We start from the raw sequence: 17,890 nt of genomic DNA on the forward strand, positions 1-17,890 counted from the left end.
GTAATATTATAACATCGGCAATGGCAGTGGCTCATTGTAAAATGTGAGATTTACTGAAGGCTGTCCTCTGTGTTTGACGGTTGTGTTTTTCTTTCATGTTAGACGTCTCTTCCGGTCCTCACGTGGCACGACACTCTCTCAGTTACATTCAGGAGATCGGGAACGGCTGGTTTGGAAAGGTAAATCTCCTCTGTTTACACTCTGTTTACACTGTGCACAATAAAAGCGTGATGGTATAATGATAGACTTTAAAGCTGCAGGGTCCTGGAAAAAATATATTGTTGAGTATTGCGATTATTACTATTTCTTACGATACAACATTTCCCAAAAAATAAATACTGTTTTTATTATCTATGTTTTTTTAATAAATAATTTTTGATATTTAAATAAGCAGGTCAAATATATCTTTTAGGTCTAATTATTTCTAAATAGACTAAAAACAAGGTTTCAAGATGCAAATATATAGTCATTTAAACACTGAACGAGTGAAAACTGCGCAGAAATTCTGATGCTGTTGTCATTTTCCTCTCTTGTCTCGACTCGTCTGCCCATTAGTGTTTATTTTCAGCTCTGGGTTCAGCGCTTCAGCCAATAGCAGAACAGCAACTACTAGGAAGGCGGGGCTATAGATAGGATGGCCCCATCTGATTGGTTAAATTTTGATAAACAACAAATGCATAGAATAAATGTCATGAGTCAATGTGATATGTTTATTGCTTATGTTTATCACGATAACAATAATTTTGTGATATACATTACCTGACAAAAGTCTTCTAAGAGCAACAACTAATAACTTGACTTCTAGTTGATCTTTTGAAAAGCTGACAGAAGGTCGATTTCTTTTTTTTCGGTCAACTGCATCCCAATCATCACAAATACTGCAGAAGACCTACTGGAACCCGCGTGGAGCCAAGATTCTCACAGAAATCAGTCAAGTTTGGTGAAGGAGAACTCATGGTTTGGGGTTACATTCAGTATGGGGGCGTGCGAGAGATCTGCAACATCAACAGCCTGAGGTATCAAGACATCTGTGCTGCCCATTACATTACAAACCACAGCAGAGGGACAATTCTCCAGCAGGATAGCGCTCCTTCTCAAACTTCAGCCTCCACATCAAAGCTCCTGAAAGCAAAGAAGGTCAAGCTGCTGCAAGATTGGCCAGCCCAGTCACCAGATATGAACATTATTGAGCATGACTAGGGTAAGATGGAGGAGGAGGTGTTAAAGATGAACACAAAGAGTCTTGATGAACTCTGGGAGTCCTGCTGAAGGCTTTCTTCTTCATTCCAGATGACTTTATTAATCAGTGATTTGAGTCATGTCAGAGATGTATGGATGCAGTCCTCCAAGCTCATGATGGAGTCAGACACAATATTCATTCTGTCTCCACTGCAGCAGGACTTTATACTCTATACTGGACATTATTTCTGTTCAGTGATGACACTTTAGTGTGAGCAGAGTCAGACCGCACTGTCCTCATCAAATCATTAATAATCAAGGCATAGTCAGATTTTATTGTGCTCAAATAAGCAAAATCTAGAGGCCTTCACCTTTCATATAAGACACTTCTGACACCAAATGATCAACTAGAAGTCAAATTATTACTTGTTTCTAAAACCCTGGATAGGTGACAAGACTTTTGTCAGGTAGTGTATTGTGCAACAGTGTGTGAAAGCAAGCGTTGACTTCAGAAGTATTTGTGAAGGAGAAACGTGCGGTTTCTCTCGAGGATTAATCTTAAATAACCGCATTTGGTGCTCTTGTTGGTGCTCGCTCTGATCTCTATGCTATCGGCCCCCGGGGGGCCAGAGTTTGACGTGAGCGAGGGAGTGTGTGTACGGCACTGAAGACGTTCTCCTGCATGTGGATGTGTTTACTCAGATTAAGACTTAAGGGAAAACCTTGTTTCCTGGTGCTTTTTTCTGCTTAGCAGAGCCATGGGAACGTGCTCGTCTGTTGAGCTGAGCTGGCCGTCTCTCTAGAAACATAAGCCTAATGTTATCATTGTCTTCAATAACCACATGTTTGAGAAATAACAGTAAGACTAGCTTACTCATATTAATCTTTATTTAACATCTGTTTTTTTTTTCAAATTATTAAATGGTGGACTTTAACTGCAGTTCGGCTCTTTGATTCAGGGAATTCATTCATGTCCCTCGCAACAAAACGAGATATTTGATTGGAGGAGCTGCTCTAAGCGTGTATTTTTCATGCAATGTTTGAATCCGCACGGCGAATGAGAGAAAAAAAACCCCCCGCATTTCCCGGAAACTTAGATGCACACGGCAGGTAGCATCAGAAAGCCGCGTGTGTTATTCCGGTCACTAAATGCGGTAAAAACCCTACACGAGGTTAAAGTTTGGTTGTGGTGCTAACATGTTTACACTCGGTGCAATAGTTAACTTAGTTCGATACGAACAAACTGAATAAACAAAGAGCACTGGTCGCTCACTTACCAAATCTGTAGAGACAGAACAATCACCAGCAACTAGAGCCGCGTCTTTATTAAGAGGAGACGAGCAGCGAATCCGGATCTCAGCGTTTGCAGATGAGAACAGCTCTCAGGTAAACAATAATCCTCCTTAGACACGTAAGTTATTGTTGTCGAGCGTCACGTGCACGGTTAATTTATTTTTCTTAGGAAGTACAGTTTCATTTGTGTCTCTTTAAATGAATAGGAATGAATAATGTCATTTTTCCTGTTCAGAATTTAACTGAGCCTTTATTTGTCATTTATAAGGGATTTATAAAGCATGAATAGTCCTCACTTTAAATTAGGTCACAAAACTAGGTGAAGTTGAGTTAATAAAGCATTTATTAACATAAATAGTAAGCATTAATAAATGCCTGATTAATAAGACAAATAAACGTTAATTTCAATAGTTTATTAATCATTTACTAACTCATTCTGAATGATCCTGAAAACCCTCAACTACTCTAAAATACAAACGGTTTGTAAATAATGTGAAACCTAATTTAGTAATGAAAAATAAATCATTTACTAAGTATGAAAACACAATATTAAAATTCAAGTATTTATAATAAATCTGTTTTTAAAATATGATAGGAATGGTCTCCAAACTTTGAGGAATATTTTATTTGAGCCTTGGCTGCTATATTTGAGTTTTTTTTTACCCATTTACTATGTGTTGGTGGTTTACCTGACTTCCACTGCAAAAGTATAAGCCTTCGGGCCAAAAAAAGAAGAGAAAGTCGTGTGTCAAACCAAATATTGCTATTACTGGATCTGGTAATCTCCCTTTCACAGATATAAGAAAAAGTCTCAAACACCACACAGGGCTCGAAATTAACTTTTTTACTTGGTAGCACTGGTGCTCCTAACTTCAAAAATTTAGGAGCACCAGAAAAAATTTAGGAGCACCAGAAAAAATTTAGGAGCACCCACCAAAAATGATTGAGCACCGCTGCAAATTGTATTTTAAGGGATTTATTGTATTTTAAAACAACATCAATTAGGACTAACAAAAACCAGAAACAACTATCTAACTAATGCTGTGATGACATTGATATTTGTGTGCAATAATTCCAAAATTAATGTCGAATAAATATAAAATATTTAATGATGATGAAAATGACAATAATAGTAACAATGAATTACATTTGTCATCATCATGCTGCCTTGAATGTGCTTGAATGCGAGTTTTCTGCTATAAAAAGTCTGTTACTTTATGAAAAACAAATGTATAGTTTGCATCAAACAAAAATGAAGCATTGCAGTAAGAAATATTTATTTTGTACTGCTGTTTTTATATGCATGTCAGTTTAATAAATAATATTTCTGCTACAAAACAAACAAAAGATTATAATAAATAATTAAATTCAAGGCTGAAAGCTGCAAAACAGTCATCAGTAACTAAATAAAAATATACACCTCAAGAAAGAATAGACAAAAGAAAGGAAGTAAAGTCTCACTTCTATCACTCTTTAAAAGTTTTGGTTTCAGTTTGTGTCAATTTAAATGTTCAGTCTGAGCTGATTTTCATTTTTCTGTGTTTGTGGAAAAGCAGGCGATTCAGCCGACCCAATTTATGAGCAGGTTGAGCACCGGCACAATACCGCTGTTTGCTATGAGCCGCAGTTTCAGTGTAAACTTAGTAAAGGCGAGCTCCTTTGATGATGATATGTACAGTATTAGATTTGACTTTTAGCGGACATTTGCGCTGAACACGCAGTGAATGCAACGCATCGAGATTCGAGCGCCTTCTCCAAGAAGCGCGTACTCGATTGATCTCAGCTGGCGGATCAATATTCACCACGTCATGATCGCTCTTATCTGCGCCTCAACTTTAGGTGGGGTTTGCAAACCTGTGTGCTTTAAGTTTTCACTTTTCAGCCGTTTGCATTTCCCGTGGTCATAAAAGCTCCTTCCCTGTCATCTGACAGCGGAATACCTTGAGTGATTGATGGCTTATATAAACCAATGTAGCGGCAGGGAAGAGCGATTCAGCACGTTTTTAGAAAAAATCAAAACAGGTCGCACTACAACCATTATCTGCTGTCGCACTAAAGCTCCCATGTATATTATGAGGTCGCATAGATTAATTTTCGGGCGCATATGCAACCAAAATGGTCGCAATTTCGAGCCCTGCCACAGACCAAAATGGTCCAGAACAAATGACTCAAGATGGCCTCATCTCTGTGGCACCTCGAACTTGTTGGATCAGTTTTTGGGAATATTCTTAACCATTTGCTTTTAGGAAGGTGCAGTCTTTGGATAATCTTAAATTGTAATAAACCATGTTTGATGCAACAAGATGTTGAGTGAATTTGCTTGGCCGCAGGACAGTAAATCTGACGTTATTCTCTCTTCTATCTGCCGTCTCACACTATTGTTTTCCTCTTTCTGAAAGTCTTAATAACACCATCCTGGAGTTGTCCTGTCATTATTTCAGCAAATAGAATTGTGGTATAATGATTTGTCGTACTCTCCCATCCTATGACCACTTCTGCTGCTGGGAAACACGCAGATGTGCAAAGAGTGCATACCCACTGTCAGCAGAGCCTCCGTCTGCATCACCTGTATTGTCTCATTGTGTTGATCTTCCTGAAAGTCACTGCTCTGCTTGCCTGACAGGTTCTGCTCAGTGAGATCTATGTGGACCCAGGAGTCGCTCGAGCGGTGGTCCGAGAACTGAAAGCCAATGCCAGCTCCAAAGAGCAGAACGAGTTCCTGCAGCAGGGAGACCCGTACAGGTCAGAGTTTTGCCCTCGTCTCTCTCTAATGTGTATGTTGCATGAAATCAAAACTAGCCATATTGGTTTTGTTAGCTCACATTGCTAGTTTTGTTGTGAACACTTCAACTGTGCGTGTCATTATGAAAAAAAAAACATGTTTGCGCATTGAAAATGAAATCTAAAAATGCACTTCCTGTTTGTTCGGTGGTAAATTCTCAGATTACGTCTGTCTGAGGTAGTGGGCGTGGCTAACATACTTAACCACGCCCCATCAGCTGTCAGTTTTGACTGCAAACAGAAATGGTGAGGAGGAAGAGTCTGTTAGGTTGGAATAACTCTCCCCCGAACCCCTTTCCCCATCTTTCTGAATAAAACGCCCACTTAACTACATCCAATCAGCTCACAGTCGGAAAAACAAGCCACGCCCACTGTGTTCTCTTTTAATATCAATGACTATAGAATACACAAGACATGTCACTCGTGTAGTTTTGAATTGGGAAAGGTTTAACAGTCACTATGGCGAATAAAGCACCGCTTACTAGTACAGGAGCCAATCATCAATCGCTATAGACTGACGTTCCTCCAGGAGAGAAGCCCAGACCAGACATCTGCTTTTAGGACAGATTTTGTGCTCAGCAAGTACTGTAATCTCAGCGAATACTAGCTTCACAGACATGCTTGAAATCTGTGCTTTTAAATGAATCAACTACACTTGAAAACAAACGTTGTTTTGGTTTGTAATCTGTATGAAACGAATGCAACGTACAATCCATCCTGTCAGACGCACTTCACATAACAGCAGCTGCTACTCAAACGCACACAAACTTGTAAACAAAGAGTCGCTGTCCTTTCTAGAGGAGATTCGCCATCAAGACTGAGCTGAGGATTACTTCAGAAGAGCAGCGTGATCAGGCGATCATTATCCAAAGGATGATAATTGTGTATAACGGCCATAAATCAGGGTTGGTGTCGTGATCTCGTATCTTTTAAGTGCACATTGCGCGGGCAACCTGAAAATATGAAGAATTTGTTTTGACTCGAGCATTTAGAAACGACACTTATAAGATGATTGTTGTTGAACTTTATTGGCCAAATAAGTAATGTAGTCATAAGCTTGGCAAACAGTGTTTGTTTCCCCATTGAGACATGGGCCTGAGCATTCTGGCGAGAGGCGTTTCAAAGATGGTGGCCAAGTGAATCGACTTGCCTTAAAGAGACTTTGTTTACTATTTAGTTTTTCTAGGAACTGTATCACAATACAAAAAAAAACCCATAAAAAGGGGCATAACAAGTCTCCTTTAATTTAATGTTGTCTCTAAAACTGCTGTACAGTTATTCTGATCTGCATTGAATGTTTTCCTTTATTTGTCTCTTCACAGGGTTCTTCAGCATCCCAATATACTGCAGTGTCTCGGTCAGTGTGTGGAGGCCATCCCGTTCCTGCTGGTGTTTGAGTACTGTGAACTGGTACGTTTGTAAAAAAAAAAAAAAAAAGGTTTTTTAATGCACTTTTATTTGTGTTCACTTTATTGGGTCTCTTTTCATCGCATATTGTGCTTTAAAACTCTTTTGACAACTAGCACATGCATATTTAGTCACTCATAGTAAATCATAAGGTACATAAGGCACAAGTGTTGTCATTTATTAATTTCCCTTCAGCTTAGTTCCTTATTTATCAGGGGTTGCCACAGCGGAATGAACCACCAACTCTTCCAGTAAATTTAGTTTTACGCAGCAAGGTTATAATAGTTTTGGATTTTTCATTAGTTTTAGTTTTTATTTTTGTTTAGACTTTTTGTTTTCAAATTCAGTCAGTTTTAATTAGTTTTAAAGGCAGATTTACTAGTTTTGTCTAGTTTCAGTATTAGTTTTAGTTTTTTTTTCTAAATGAGGATATTTGTTTGGTGCAAGATTCAAAATCATCAGAATAAATATTGTAGAATAAAAACATTTTTTGAAACCTTCTGGATCTTTCACTTACTTCGAAGACACGACTGACTACGCTTACATGGACATCTGCAGTCTAGTTATTTGCCTATAATATAAATATAATTAAGGTGTTTACGTGAAGTGCTTTCATGTAGGAGTAATTTTGGGTGACTTTAACTGCAGTTCGGCACTTTCACTCATTAGAATGTGTGTGTGCGTGCGTGTGCGCGGTCCTTTGCTGACAGCCGTGTGTGTGGATCTTGTCTGGAAATATGGTTTATTACTTTAGTAATGCCACTAATATCTGCAGGCTCCACACGTCCTGATTCCATTTCTGTGTAGTTCAGTGATGACTTTAGTCGGATTAAGGTCATCAAAAATGGCTGTTTGGAGGCTGACAGTTCAACATTCATGTTTAACTGAATACAGTTAAACAGTGAGTAAACACAAGCACATCTTATTGATCATCATTTATTTTCATCACCGATTATCAGAGTAGAACAGTTTTTCTACAGCAGATTATGATGCGTTGTGGAAACGGGAGATGGGTCCCTAGCTTAATGCGCCACCTGGCTAGAGAAACCCGTTCTCAAAGGCTTATTATTGGGCAGCACACATATTCTGAATGCCTTCCGCAGAAATCAAATGAGCCGTTTTAATCTAGATTAATTCCAAGATTACAGTGAGATTAATCTAGATTAAAAAATTAATCTATGCCCACCTTTAGTGTTTACTAAGTTAATTAGCATGAAACATCTGCTTTCAAGTATTATTTGTACTTTCAGTTATTAACTAAATAATAATTTGTTGTGTGTCTCTACGTTTTGCTCCGTTGGTTATAAAAATGCAGACCGATCTGTAAAGCGCTGATAGATAAAGCACGTGACGTATTGCTCCAAGTGATGTCACTTCCTGTGGCGGGAAACTCATCGTCATTATTCTTCTCGTCAATTTGTGCAAAATCTTTAGAATTCACCAATTCTGTCTGATATTTCAGTCAGTTTAAAAAAACAACATTATTATAAGCATAACATAAATATTGTTCCAAAGCAGCTTCACAAAAGATGCACATTACACTACTGTCGCTCATTAGCGTAGGATGGTATCTTAGTTTTGAATCTGCCACTATGCTGACACACGGGCATATATAGCTCCGCCCTCTTCTGAAGAGAGCACTATCTCATTTGCATTTAATGCGACAGTCACCAAAACGCCACAATTAGGATCAAAGCCTGAAAGGGTCAGTTACAGAGAGGTATTAAAGGTTATCTGTGTGCTATTATAAGCTGAAACTTCACACACACTCTAGAGACATCAGAGTCACATTTTACATCTTATAAAAAAGGACAATCATAGGTCCTCTTTAAGATTTGTGCTGGTCAGCACTGCGCTAAGCAGCTGAAGTGAAATCTTATTTCACAGCCACGCTCAGCATCTCAGATTCAACATTTACTCTCTGCTTCGTTTGTTCAAAGCTCTTTAATTAGGCCAGCTTCCGTCATGAGTCTCAGCCCTTTTGATTTATTCTCTGTTTTTCTTGGTCTATTCTGGGGCGCTCTGCTTGTGCCTGAGAAGGATATGAGCGGCGTAACTCTCCGATTCCCTCACATCCCAATAAAGCAACAGCACTCTTTTACTGGCACTGTCACTCTGCGATCCTGCTGCGCTGGTGCATTTCATCAGCGTGCTGCAGACGATACTAGTAACATGAGTTTTTCAGGGGACATTTCAGGTTTTTATCTTGTTTCTAGAATATTTCTAAAGTGCTCAAATAAAGAAGGGTTTTCTTCTTAGACCAGCAAAACATATTGTCTTGTTTTCAGATATAGACCGTCTCTATGTGGTCATGTCATTGGCCCATGAACATTTCCTGCTTGTTACCCAACAATTTCATGAATGTAACAAGAGACAATTCAGTCATAACCTAATGTTAAAACGGCTCTCATCACTCTATTTATCATTATGTGGCTCTTTTCAAGTTCTCGGAAGCTATAGAAATTATATATGTAAAGCAGGAAATACATTGGGACCATTGTTTTCGTTTACATCCCTCAGAATGGCCTATGATGAGTCAAAATTAGGTTTTTCTTCAAAACAAGCTCAATAATCTGCCAACGGGGTGAGTAAAGTAAACTTATTTTAAAGGGAAAAGAAGATTATTTTGCTTACCCCCATTGGTAGATTAAACTTTTTGGCAATAAAATCAATAACTTTTTGGCTCTGTGCAACTCTCACATGGTTGCCTTCCTGATAATGTCCGAGGCTCAGACACACTCTCTTAGATCAAAACTAGATCAAAGACCTATTTTTTAGTAAAGAAAAATAAAATTTGTTGAACATCTACACATAGACATCACCTATATACTATATAACTGCAGGCTAGCTGTTTAAATATAGTATTAAATACAGCTATATATATATATATATATATATATATATATATATATATATATATATATATATATATATATATATATATATATATAACTGTTAAAAGCAATTAGTAATTAGTTAATAGATAATTAGTTTAGGGCACAGAGATTTTGGTAGTACCTCGGATTGCAAAGTCCACTAAAGGAGGTTGAGTGTTTTCATATATGGCTCCCAAATTCTGGAATAGCCTTTCTGACAATGTCTGAGGATCATACACACTAAAACTAGATTAAAGATCTTTTCAATAAAGCAATATACACTTCATTGAACATCTACACATAGACATCACCTATGTACCATATAACTGCAGGTTAACTATGTTTATATGTAATAACTTTAACTGTTAAAAGCGATCAGTAATTAATTACTAGTTAATTAGTTAGGCTTCTGGTAGTATCCGAAATTGCAAAGTCCACTAAAGGAGGTTGAGCGTTGAGGCTCCTAAATTCTGTATGGCGTTTCTGATAATGTCAGAGGATCAGACACACACTCTCAGATCAAAATTTAAGACCTATCTTTTTAGTAAAGCAAAATACACTTTATTGAACGTCTACACACAGACGTAATCTATGTGCTGTATAACTGAAGGCTAACTATGTATACATATATTATACTTACATATGTATACTTTAACTGTTAAAAACGATTAGTAATTAGTTACTAGTTAAATAGTTCAGGCCTGGTAGTACCTGGAATAGCAAAGTCCACTAAAGGAGGTCATTCGTTCTCATATATGGCTCCTAAAACTGGAATAGCCTTTCTGAGACTGTCCGAGGCTCAAACACACTCTCTCAGGTCAACATTACATTATAGGTCGTTTTAGTAAAGCAAAATACACTTTATTGAACATCTAAAAATAATAGCAAAGTCCACTAAAGGAGGTCGAGCAGTCTCGTATATGGCTCCTAAAGTCTGGAATAGCCTTTCTGATAATGTCCGATGCTCAAACACACTCTCTCGGGTTAAAACTACATTAAAGATCTTTTTAGTAAAGAAAAATACACTTCATTGAACATTTATAAATAATAGCAAAGTCCACTAAAGGAGGTCGAGCGTCCTCATATACGGCTTCTAAACTCTGGAATATCCTTCTTGATAATGTCTGAGCGCTCAGACACTATTTCAGATCAAAACTAGATAAAAGACCTATATTTTTAGTAAAGCAAAATACACTTTTTGAACATCTATAAATAATAGCAAGGTTAACTAAACGAGGTCGAGCAGTCTCATATATGGATCCTAAACTCTGGAATAGCCTTTCTGATAATGTCCGATGCTCAAACACACTCTCTCGGGTTAAAACTACATTAACGATCTTTTTAGTAAAGCAAAATACACTTCATTGAACATCTAAAAATAATAGCCAAGTCCACTAAAGGAGGTCGAGCAGTCTCATATATGGCTCCTAAACCCTGGAATAATCTTCCTGATAATGTATCAGACACACTCTCTCAGGTCAAAACTAGATTAAGACCTATTTTTTAGTAAAGCAAAATACACTTCATTGAACATCTACACATAGACATCACCTATATACTGTATAACTGCAAGTTAACTACTGTATGTTTATATATAATAAACTTAACTGTTAAATCTATTAGTTACTCGTTAATTAAAGTTATTAGTGACTAATAATGTTATGGTCACTAATAACCTTTTCTGATTTTGATTTTAATGCAATAATGTGCACCTTTATTATTATTATTATGTAAAGCACTATATACTAATGAACTTGAATTGAATTGAAGTTAGAGGCGAGTGTTTGTGTGGCTGATTGTCTTTGTGTAGCCCCGGTAACCATTGGTAACCCTGACACAGTGCATTTTAGAGAGAAATATAGCAGCAGTCTGCAACTGGAGAGGCTCTGCAGAATGCCAGTTGCTCTGTGATTGAGTGACAGTCTCTCCTGTAGAGGCTTTCTTTAGGGAGCTGCACTCATATCTCTGTGCGTGTTTAAAGGCAGACCATGATGAGATTTAGATCCTGAAGCACTAGCATGTTTCCTAATGCTGTGCGCTGAAGGGGATAGTTCACGCAAAAATTAATATTTACTCAGTGCTTAGGAGTTTCTGCCTTCTGTAGAGCACAAATTAAGATATTTTGCAGAATGCTGACAACTGGTAGCCACTGAGTTCCACACACATCATAAACTGCTTTTCGTATTTAGAGGTTTGGTCTTGGTTTCTTGTCCGAGTATCTAAAAGTTCTTAAATCAGAGAGCTTTTTTCTAGACAAGCAACACATATGGTGTTGTTTTCAGAAATTATAGGTCAAAATTAAGTGAAGTTTTTCTTAAAACAAGCAAATAATCTACCAGTGGGGTAAATAAAGTAAATTTATTTAAAAAAAAAAAAGAGAAAACTAAATTATTCTGCTTACCCCATGTCAGATTATTTAGCTTGTTTTAACTAAACACTCACTTAATTTTGACTCATTGTATCATATACTCATATACTCGCAGTTATACAGTATATAGGTGATGTCTATGTGTAGATGTTCAATGAAGTGTATTTTGCTTTACTAAAAAATAGGTCTTAATCTAGTTTTGACCTGAGAGAGTGTTTCTGATACATTATCAGGAAGGCTATTCCAGAGTTGAGGAGCCATATATAAGACTGCTCGACCTCCTTTAGTGGACTTTGCTATTATTTTTAGATGTTCAATGAAGTGTATTTTGCTTTACTAAAAAGATCGTTAATGTAGTTTTAACCCGAGAGAGTGTGTTTGAGCATCGGACATTATCAGAAAGGCTATTCCAGAGTTTAGGAGCCATATACGAGACTGCTCGACCTCCTTTAGTGGACCTTGCTATTATTTTTAGATGTTCAAAAAGTGTATTTTGCTTTACTAAAATATAGGTCTTTCATCTAGTTTTAATCTGAAATAGTGTCTGAGCCTTGGACATTATCAAGAACGATATTCCAGAGTTTAGGAGCCATATATGAGGATGCTCGACCTCCTTTAGGGGACTTTGGTATTATTTTTAGATGTTCAAAAAGTGTTTTTTGCTTTACTAAAAATATAGGTCTTTCATCTAGTTTTGACCTGTGTGTCTGATACATTATCAGGAAGGCTATTCCAGAGTTTAGAAGCCATATATGAGACTGCTCGACCTCCTTTAGTGGACTTTGCTATTATTTTTAGATGTTCAATGAAGTGTATTTTGCTTTACTAAAAAGATCTATAATGTAGTTTTAACCCGAGAGAGTGTGTTTGAGCATCAGGCATTATCAGAAAGGCTATTCCAGAGTTTAGAGCCATATATAAGACTGCTCGACCTCCTTTAGTGGACTTTGCTATTATTTTTAGATGTTCAATGAAGTGTATTTTGCTTTACTAAAAATATAGGTCTTTCATCTAGTTTTGATCTGAAATAGTGTCTGAGCCTCGGACATTATCAAGAACGATATTCCAGACTTTAGGAGCCATATATGAGAACGAATGACCTCCTTTAGTGGACTTTGCCATTATTTTTAGATGTTCAATGAAGTGTATTTTTTTCTAAAAACAAGACTATATGCTTGCTTCGCTAGAAAATGCTTTTTTATTTTGTAGATACTTTTTTGATATCAATTATGATTAGAAATGTGTGCTAAATATTTCAGACTTCAGCTGCACATATTAAATATATTTAATTCACAAACATGTTATTATTTTGGATGTGATTAATCTTTTCCCAGCACTCATTTGTTTTTAGTAATGGATAGAGGAAAGGCAGGGCAGATTGCGGAGCCTCATGTTATGTGCAGCTACAGCTCTTTTAGCAGCTTGCTTCACAGGTTGTGTGTTTTGACAGAAAGTTAATGATATCTGACTCCGCTGGTCTTTCCAAAGGGAGCAGTTTGTCCTGCGTCGCTACGATATCAGAAGCCTCTGTAGACTTATGTAATAGTGCTCCACCGTTGAGCGAGAACTCTGGAAACACCGCCAGCGCTCTAATGACTTATGCATAATTAATATCTGCTTTCATTGACGTGTGTGTGTGTGTGTGTGTGTGTGTGTGTGTGTGTGTGTGTGTGTGTGTGTGTGTAGCTGCAGTACAGAGGTTTAATGTTGTGCAAGTTATATGGTTTTTTTTTTTATCTGAGTCACTTTTGCAAAGCTCCAATAACAGCATGAACATATGCTTTCGCTCTCTTGGTTATGGAAGTTTCTGGAATATTTACAAATATGTACATAAAATGATTTTAATAATGTTCTATTCCATGTATTAAAGCATATCAGGCAATTTGTATAATTTTTTAGTTTTTTCAGTAATGAAATATCATTTATTTAGTTTTTTTTCTAAGTTAAAATGTTACTTTTCAATTATCAACATTTTTTGGCAAACATTTATTTAAAAATGTACTTTCCATTTATTGAAAAAAAATTATATATATATATATATATATATATATATATATATATATATATATATATATATATATATATATATATATATATATTATATTATATTATTATCAATTTTTTTTTTTGCAAAAAATTTTTAACACTATATAATTTTACCCATCTCTGTTATTCAAATGTACATAACAGACCTTCAATAAAACATTCAAGCCTCCCAGATTATTGTTTGCTATTGTAAATTTTACTTTCAATTTATCTTAACGATTTTTTATGCTTTTTTGTGATTTTTTTAAAACTATTAGTTTTCACTTAATTTTACTTTCCACTTATCAAAATTTATTTACTTTCACGTTTTTTTTTTTCTTTCATTTTTACAAATTAATTTTGTTTTGTCATTTAATTTTTTCTTTACATTTATCAAAAATGTATTTTTTATATGCTTTTTTCTTTCATTTTCTCGCTAATTAATTTTGTTTGTCATTTAAAATTGTACTTTGCCTTCATCAGATTGTATTTTTTCATGCTTTGTCATTTTTTGCTGATTATTTTTCGTTTTTCATTCAAAATTTTACTTCCCATTTAATAAAATATAGTTTTTTTTCTGCGGTTTCCCTTGTTTTACCAACTGCTCTTCAGTGTTTCGGCTTTTGCCATTTACATTACACCAAACTGAACTAAAGCTGTTTTAATTTCCCAGAACTTCATCTATGTTGAGCTGCTTTGACACAATCTACATTGTAAAACGCGCTACAGAAATAAAGATAAGTTGAATTGTTATGTATAGTCTATTAAAAGGTGGATAGATCATGCAAATTCAGCTTTTCAGTTAGTGAAAAGTTAGGCAGTTTGACATTTAGTCTAGAACGGGAACCCTGAATATAATATCCTCCACTTTTTTTCCAGAGCTAACCTGAGCTGTGGTGTTTGAGCCAGAAACCCAGCACAGCCGCGCTCTCCCCGTTACTGCTGCTTCTTTATTTTTAATTTACTCTGACACTGTGTTTATTAGTGTCTATTAAACTGCCTTTCCCTTATTTGGTTCAGTTTCCAGACGGCAGACCAGCGTTTGTTCAGACAGACAGAGGATACTGCCGCTCTGTGGCTGCGTCTGCAAATTACCCACACACACACACTTATTCCTATGTCCTTTAATATATGGGCACAAGTCTGTTTGTGTGTGTGTCACAGTGTCCTAACCCTCACAGGAAACGATCAGCATTTTTAAATGTTCACAATACTTTATTCTGTATGATTGATCAGCATATTCACTCATGAGGATCTCAATGTTGACTCAAGTCCTCACAAGTCTGTGTGTATACAGTTTTAGGTCCCCACTGGGATATAAAAACTTGTAACAACAAATCATTGTCTGGTTGAATATTAAAGGAGACCTATTCTGCCCCTTAATATAAGTCTTATATAAGTAAATGCCAGAATAGTTGGTGGTTCATTCCGCTGTGGCGACCTGTGGGACTATATGTGAATAATAATTTTCACAGAGTTCAACAGAGTGTGTAAATCTTGATGCTGCTGTGGGTCTCGTCTATCAAATCTGAGCTTTATTCTGTATTCTCTATTGGATTCGGATCAGGTGATTGGCTGGGCCATTCCACAGCTTGATTTTCTTTCTCTGAACCATCTTAGAGGCTGTGTTTTGGATCATTGTCCTGCTCAAATGTTCACCCTGGCTTCCTCTTCATCCTCCTGCTAATGTAGATGTCGGACTGAAGCAGCTGATGTTCATTTACACTGAGGAAGGGCGGAGGGTTACTGGAGAACTAACTAATTCAGCTGCTGTCTGGGCTTTCCCTGTATTTCTACACCTTCCTTTCTTCATGTGTTCAACACTTTTTCCCTGTGTCATTTTAATACATATACCTTAATTTGTAAACTAATTAGACTTGATTTCTTTGCATATATGGATTTCTTTGGCTTTTACAAAAATCCAGTGAACATTTTAAGTCAACCGCACCTTTATAAAGATGTTTTCTGGAACGAAACGTGTTCGATATTTCATTCCTCCACTGTATGAGCAGTGCTCATGAGTGTCCTTAAAATGTGAAGAGTCCTGTGTGTAGCCCTGATTGAGAGACTGTCTGGCCTGCGGTGAGAAGCTGAGCAGGTCTTAACTCTTGTGTTTGTGTTTTGGTGTGTAGGGCGATCTGAAGAGTTACGTCTCTCAGCATGAGTGGCTGTACAGGAACGGAGAACTGCTGCAACTGCAGAAGATGGCCTGCGAGATCGCCGCCGGGGTCACACACATGCACAAACACAACTTCCTGCACAGGTAAAACATACACTTTATTACATACACTTTAGTGCCCATGACAAAAAACTCATCATGTTACAAGACATGATACATGCATCTCATATCCTGATAATGATATACATCACAGTAAAGCAGTATCTTTCAGCTCAATCAATTATTAGTTATATTTGTATTGAGCACTATTGCTTTTCTAGTTTTTCAAGTATATATTCAGATGTGATATTTCTCCCTTAGTTTTTTTTTATTATAAATGTAGAAATATAGAATATTATTAATATTCTGTTAAAATTTAATTATTTAAAATTGATTAAAATATATATATTTTTTTACCTTAGAAATAATCCTTTTAATATAAAAAAAATTCCTAAACTATTACATTTACATTAAAGCCTAAAATGTTTAACAATTATTTATTAATTACTTAATTATTTATTGAATTTTTAACCTTATAAATTCTTTTGAATTTAATTACTTAATATTAATTTATTTCATTTATTTTTAACCGTTAGAAATGTGAGTTTAAGTGTTTAATATTTATAAAATTTATTGTAAACTTTTAAAAATTCTAATTTAATTGTTTAATATTTATTGTATTTATTTTTATGTTTAAAAAAATAATAATTTTATTTATTTAGTATTGATTTCATTATTTAATAGATTTTGTACCCTCGATTATTTAATATTTATTTTATTCTTTAATTAATTTTAAACCCTAGAAATTCAAACATAGTTTAATATTTATTTATCTATTTTTAAGATTAACAATTTTTTATTCATTTATTTAATATCGTTTTAATAATTTATACATTTTTATAATAATTTAATTTTTATTCTTTTTTTAATTTTACATTTATTTAAAAAAAATGTGAATTTGTTTATTTAATATTTAAGTATTTAATAGATTTGTTTTACCTTAAATTCAAATTCAGTTGTTTAAAATGCATTAAATAGATTTTTTTTTGTCTCAATAAATGTTCAATTTAATAATTTTATATTTATTTATTACATTTATATTTAACCTTAAGAAATGTGGTTTTAAGTATTTAATATTTATTTACATTTTTTTTTATCCTAAAATGTTTTTGAATTTAAATATTTTAATATTTATTTAATTGCTAATTTTAAAAAAATGTAGTTATTTAATATTGAACTATTTAATGGATTTTTTACCTTAAAAATTCAAATTTAATGTAAAATAAATTTGATTTAATATATTTATTTTAAACATAAAAAAAATAAAATTTAACTATTTCATATTTATCTGAGTATTTAATTTATTTTAACCTCAAAAATTCAAAAATAATTGTTTATTATTTATTTAATGGCTTTTTTAAACCTTAAGTTTAAATTAAATTGTTTATTATTTATTTATTTTATTTCTTCTGAAGCTTAAATAATTATTTAATTTATTTTTGAATCAGTATATTTGAAGAATTTAATTGTTTAGTATTAATAATAACAAATGAATGAGCTCATTCCTATGTGATCATAAATTCTCACTTTATAACTTTTTGATTAAAAATGTGGAATAATAAAATAAAAATGTAAGTAAATTATTATTATTTATTATTGTTTTTTATTGTATTTTTTATTATATTTTTATTTTCATTGTCAGTGTGTATACACTGAAATACAACACATAAAACACATTGTTGTGTAATCAATATATTATTGTGCACACAAAATAAACAGAGTATAATATGAAGCTTTTCATTT

The 17,890-nt window shown here is 34.8% G+C and overlaps 1 protein-coding gene and 1 long non-coding RNA gene across 8 annotated transcripts in view; one reads left to right on the forward strand and one right to left on the reverse strand.

Moving 5' to 3' along the window:
- Positions 1 to 12,859, reverse strand: part of LOC147846139 (uncharacterized) — a 281,389-nt gene extending 268,530 nt beyond the window's left edge. The window contains exons 1-2 of the long non-coding RNA XR_015481513.1: positions 12,758 to 12,859; positions 11,975 to 12,108 (exon numbers count right to left, since the gene is read on the reverse strand). This is a non-coding gene — a long non-coding RNA (uncharacterized LOC147846139). The remainder of the gene's footprint in view (positions 1 to 11,974; positions 12,109 to 12,757) is intronic.
- Positions 1 to 17,890, forward strand: part of lmtk2 (lemur tail kinase 2) — a 79,900-nt gene that overhangs the window by 40,353 nt on the left and 21,657 nt on the right. For all 7 annotated transcript variants that reach the window (XR_015479936.1, XR_015479932.1, XR_015479933.1 and 4 more), the window contains 4 exon segments: positions 103 to 179; positions 5,096 to 5,214; positions 6,576 to 6,663; positions 16,062 to 16,192. Coding sequence is in view for 2 of the 7 variants with exons in the window: in NM_001326472.2 (NP_001313401.2) it covers positions 103 to 179; positions 5,096 to 5,214; positions 6,576 to 6,663; positions 16,062 to 16,192 (415 nt within the window). In the remaining 5 variants the exon portion in view is untranslated.

Source organism: Danio rerio, chromosome 3 (genome assembly GCF_052040795.2).
Source record: "Danio rerio strain M-AB ecotype USA chromosome 3, GRCz13ab, whole genome shotgun sequence".
NCBI lineage: Eukaryota > Metazoa > Chordata > Actinopteri > Cypriniformes > Danionidae > Danio > Danio rerio.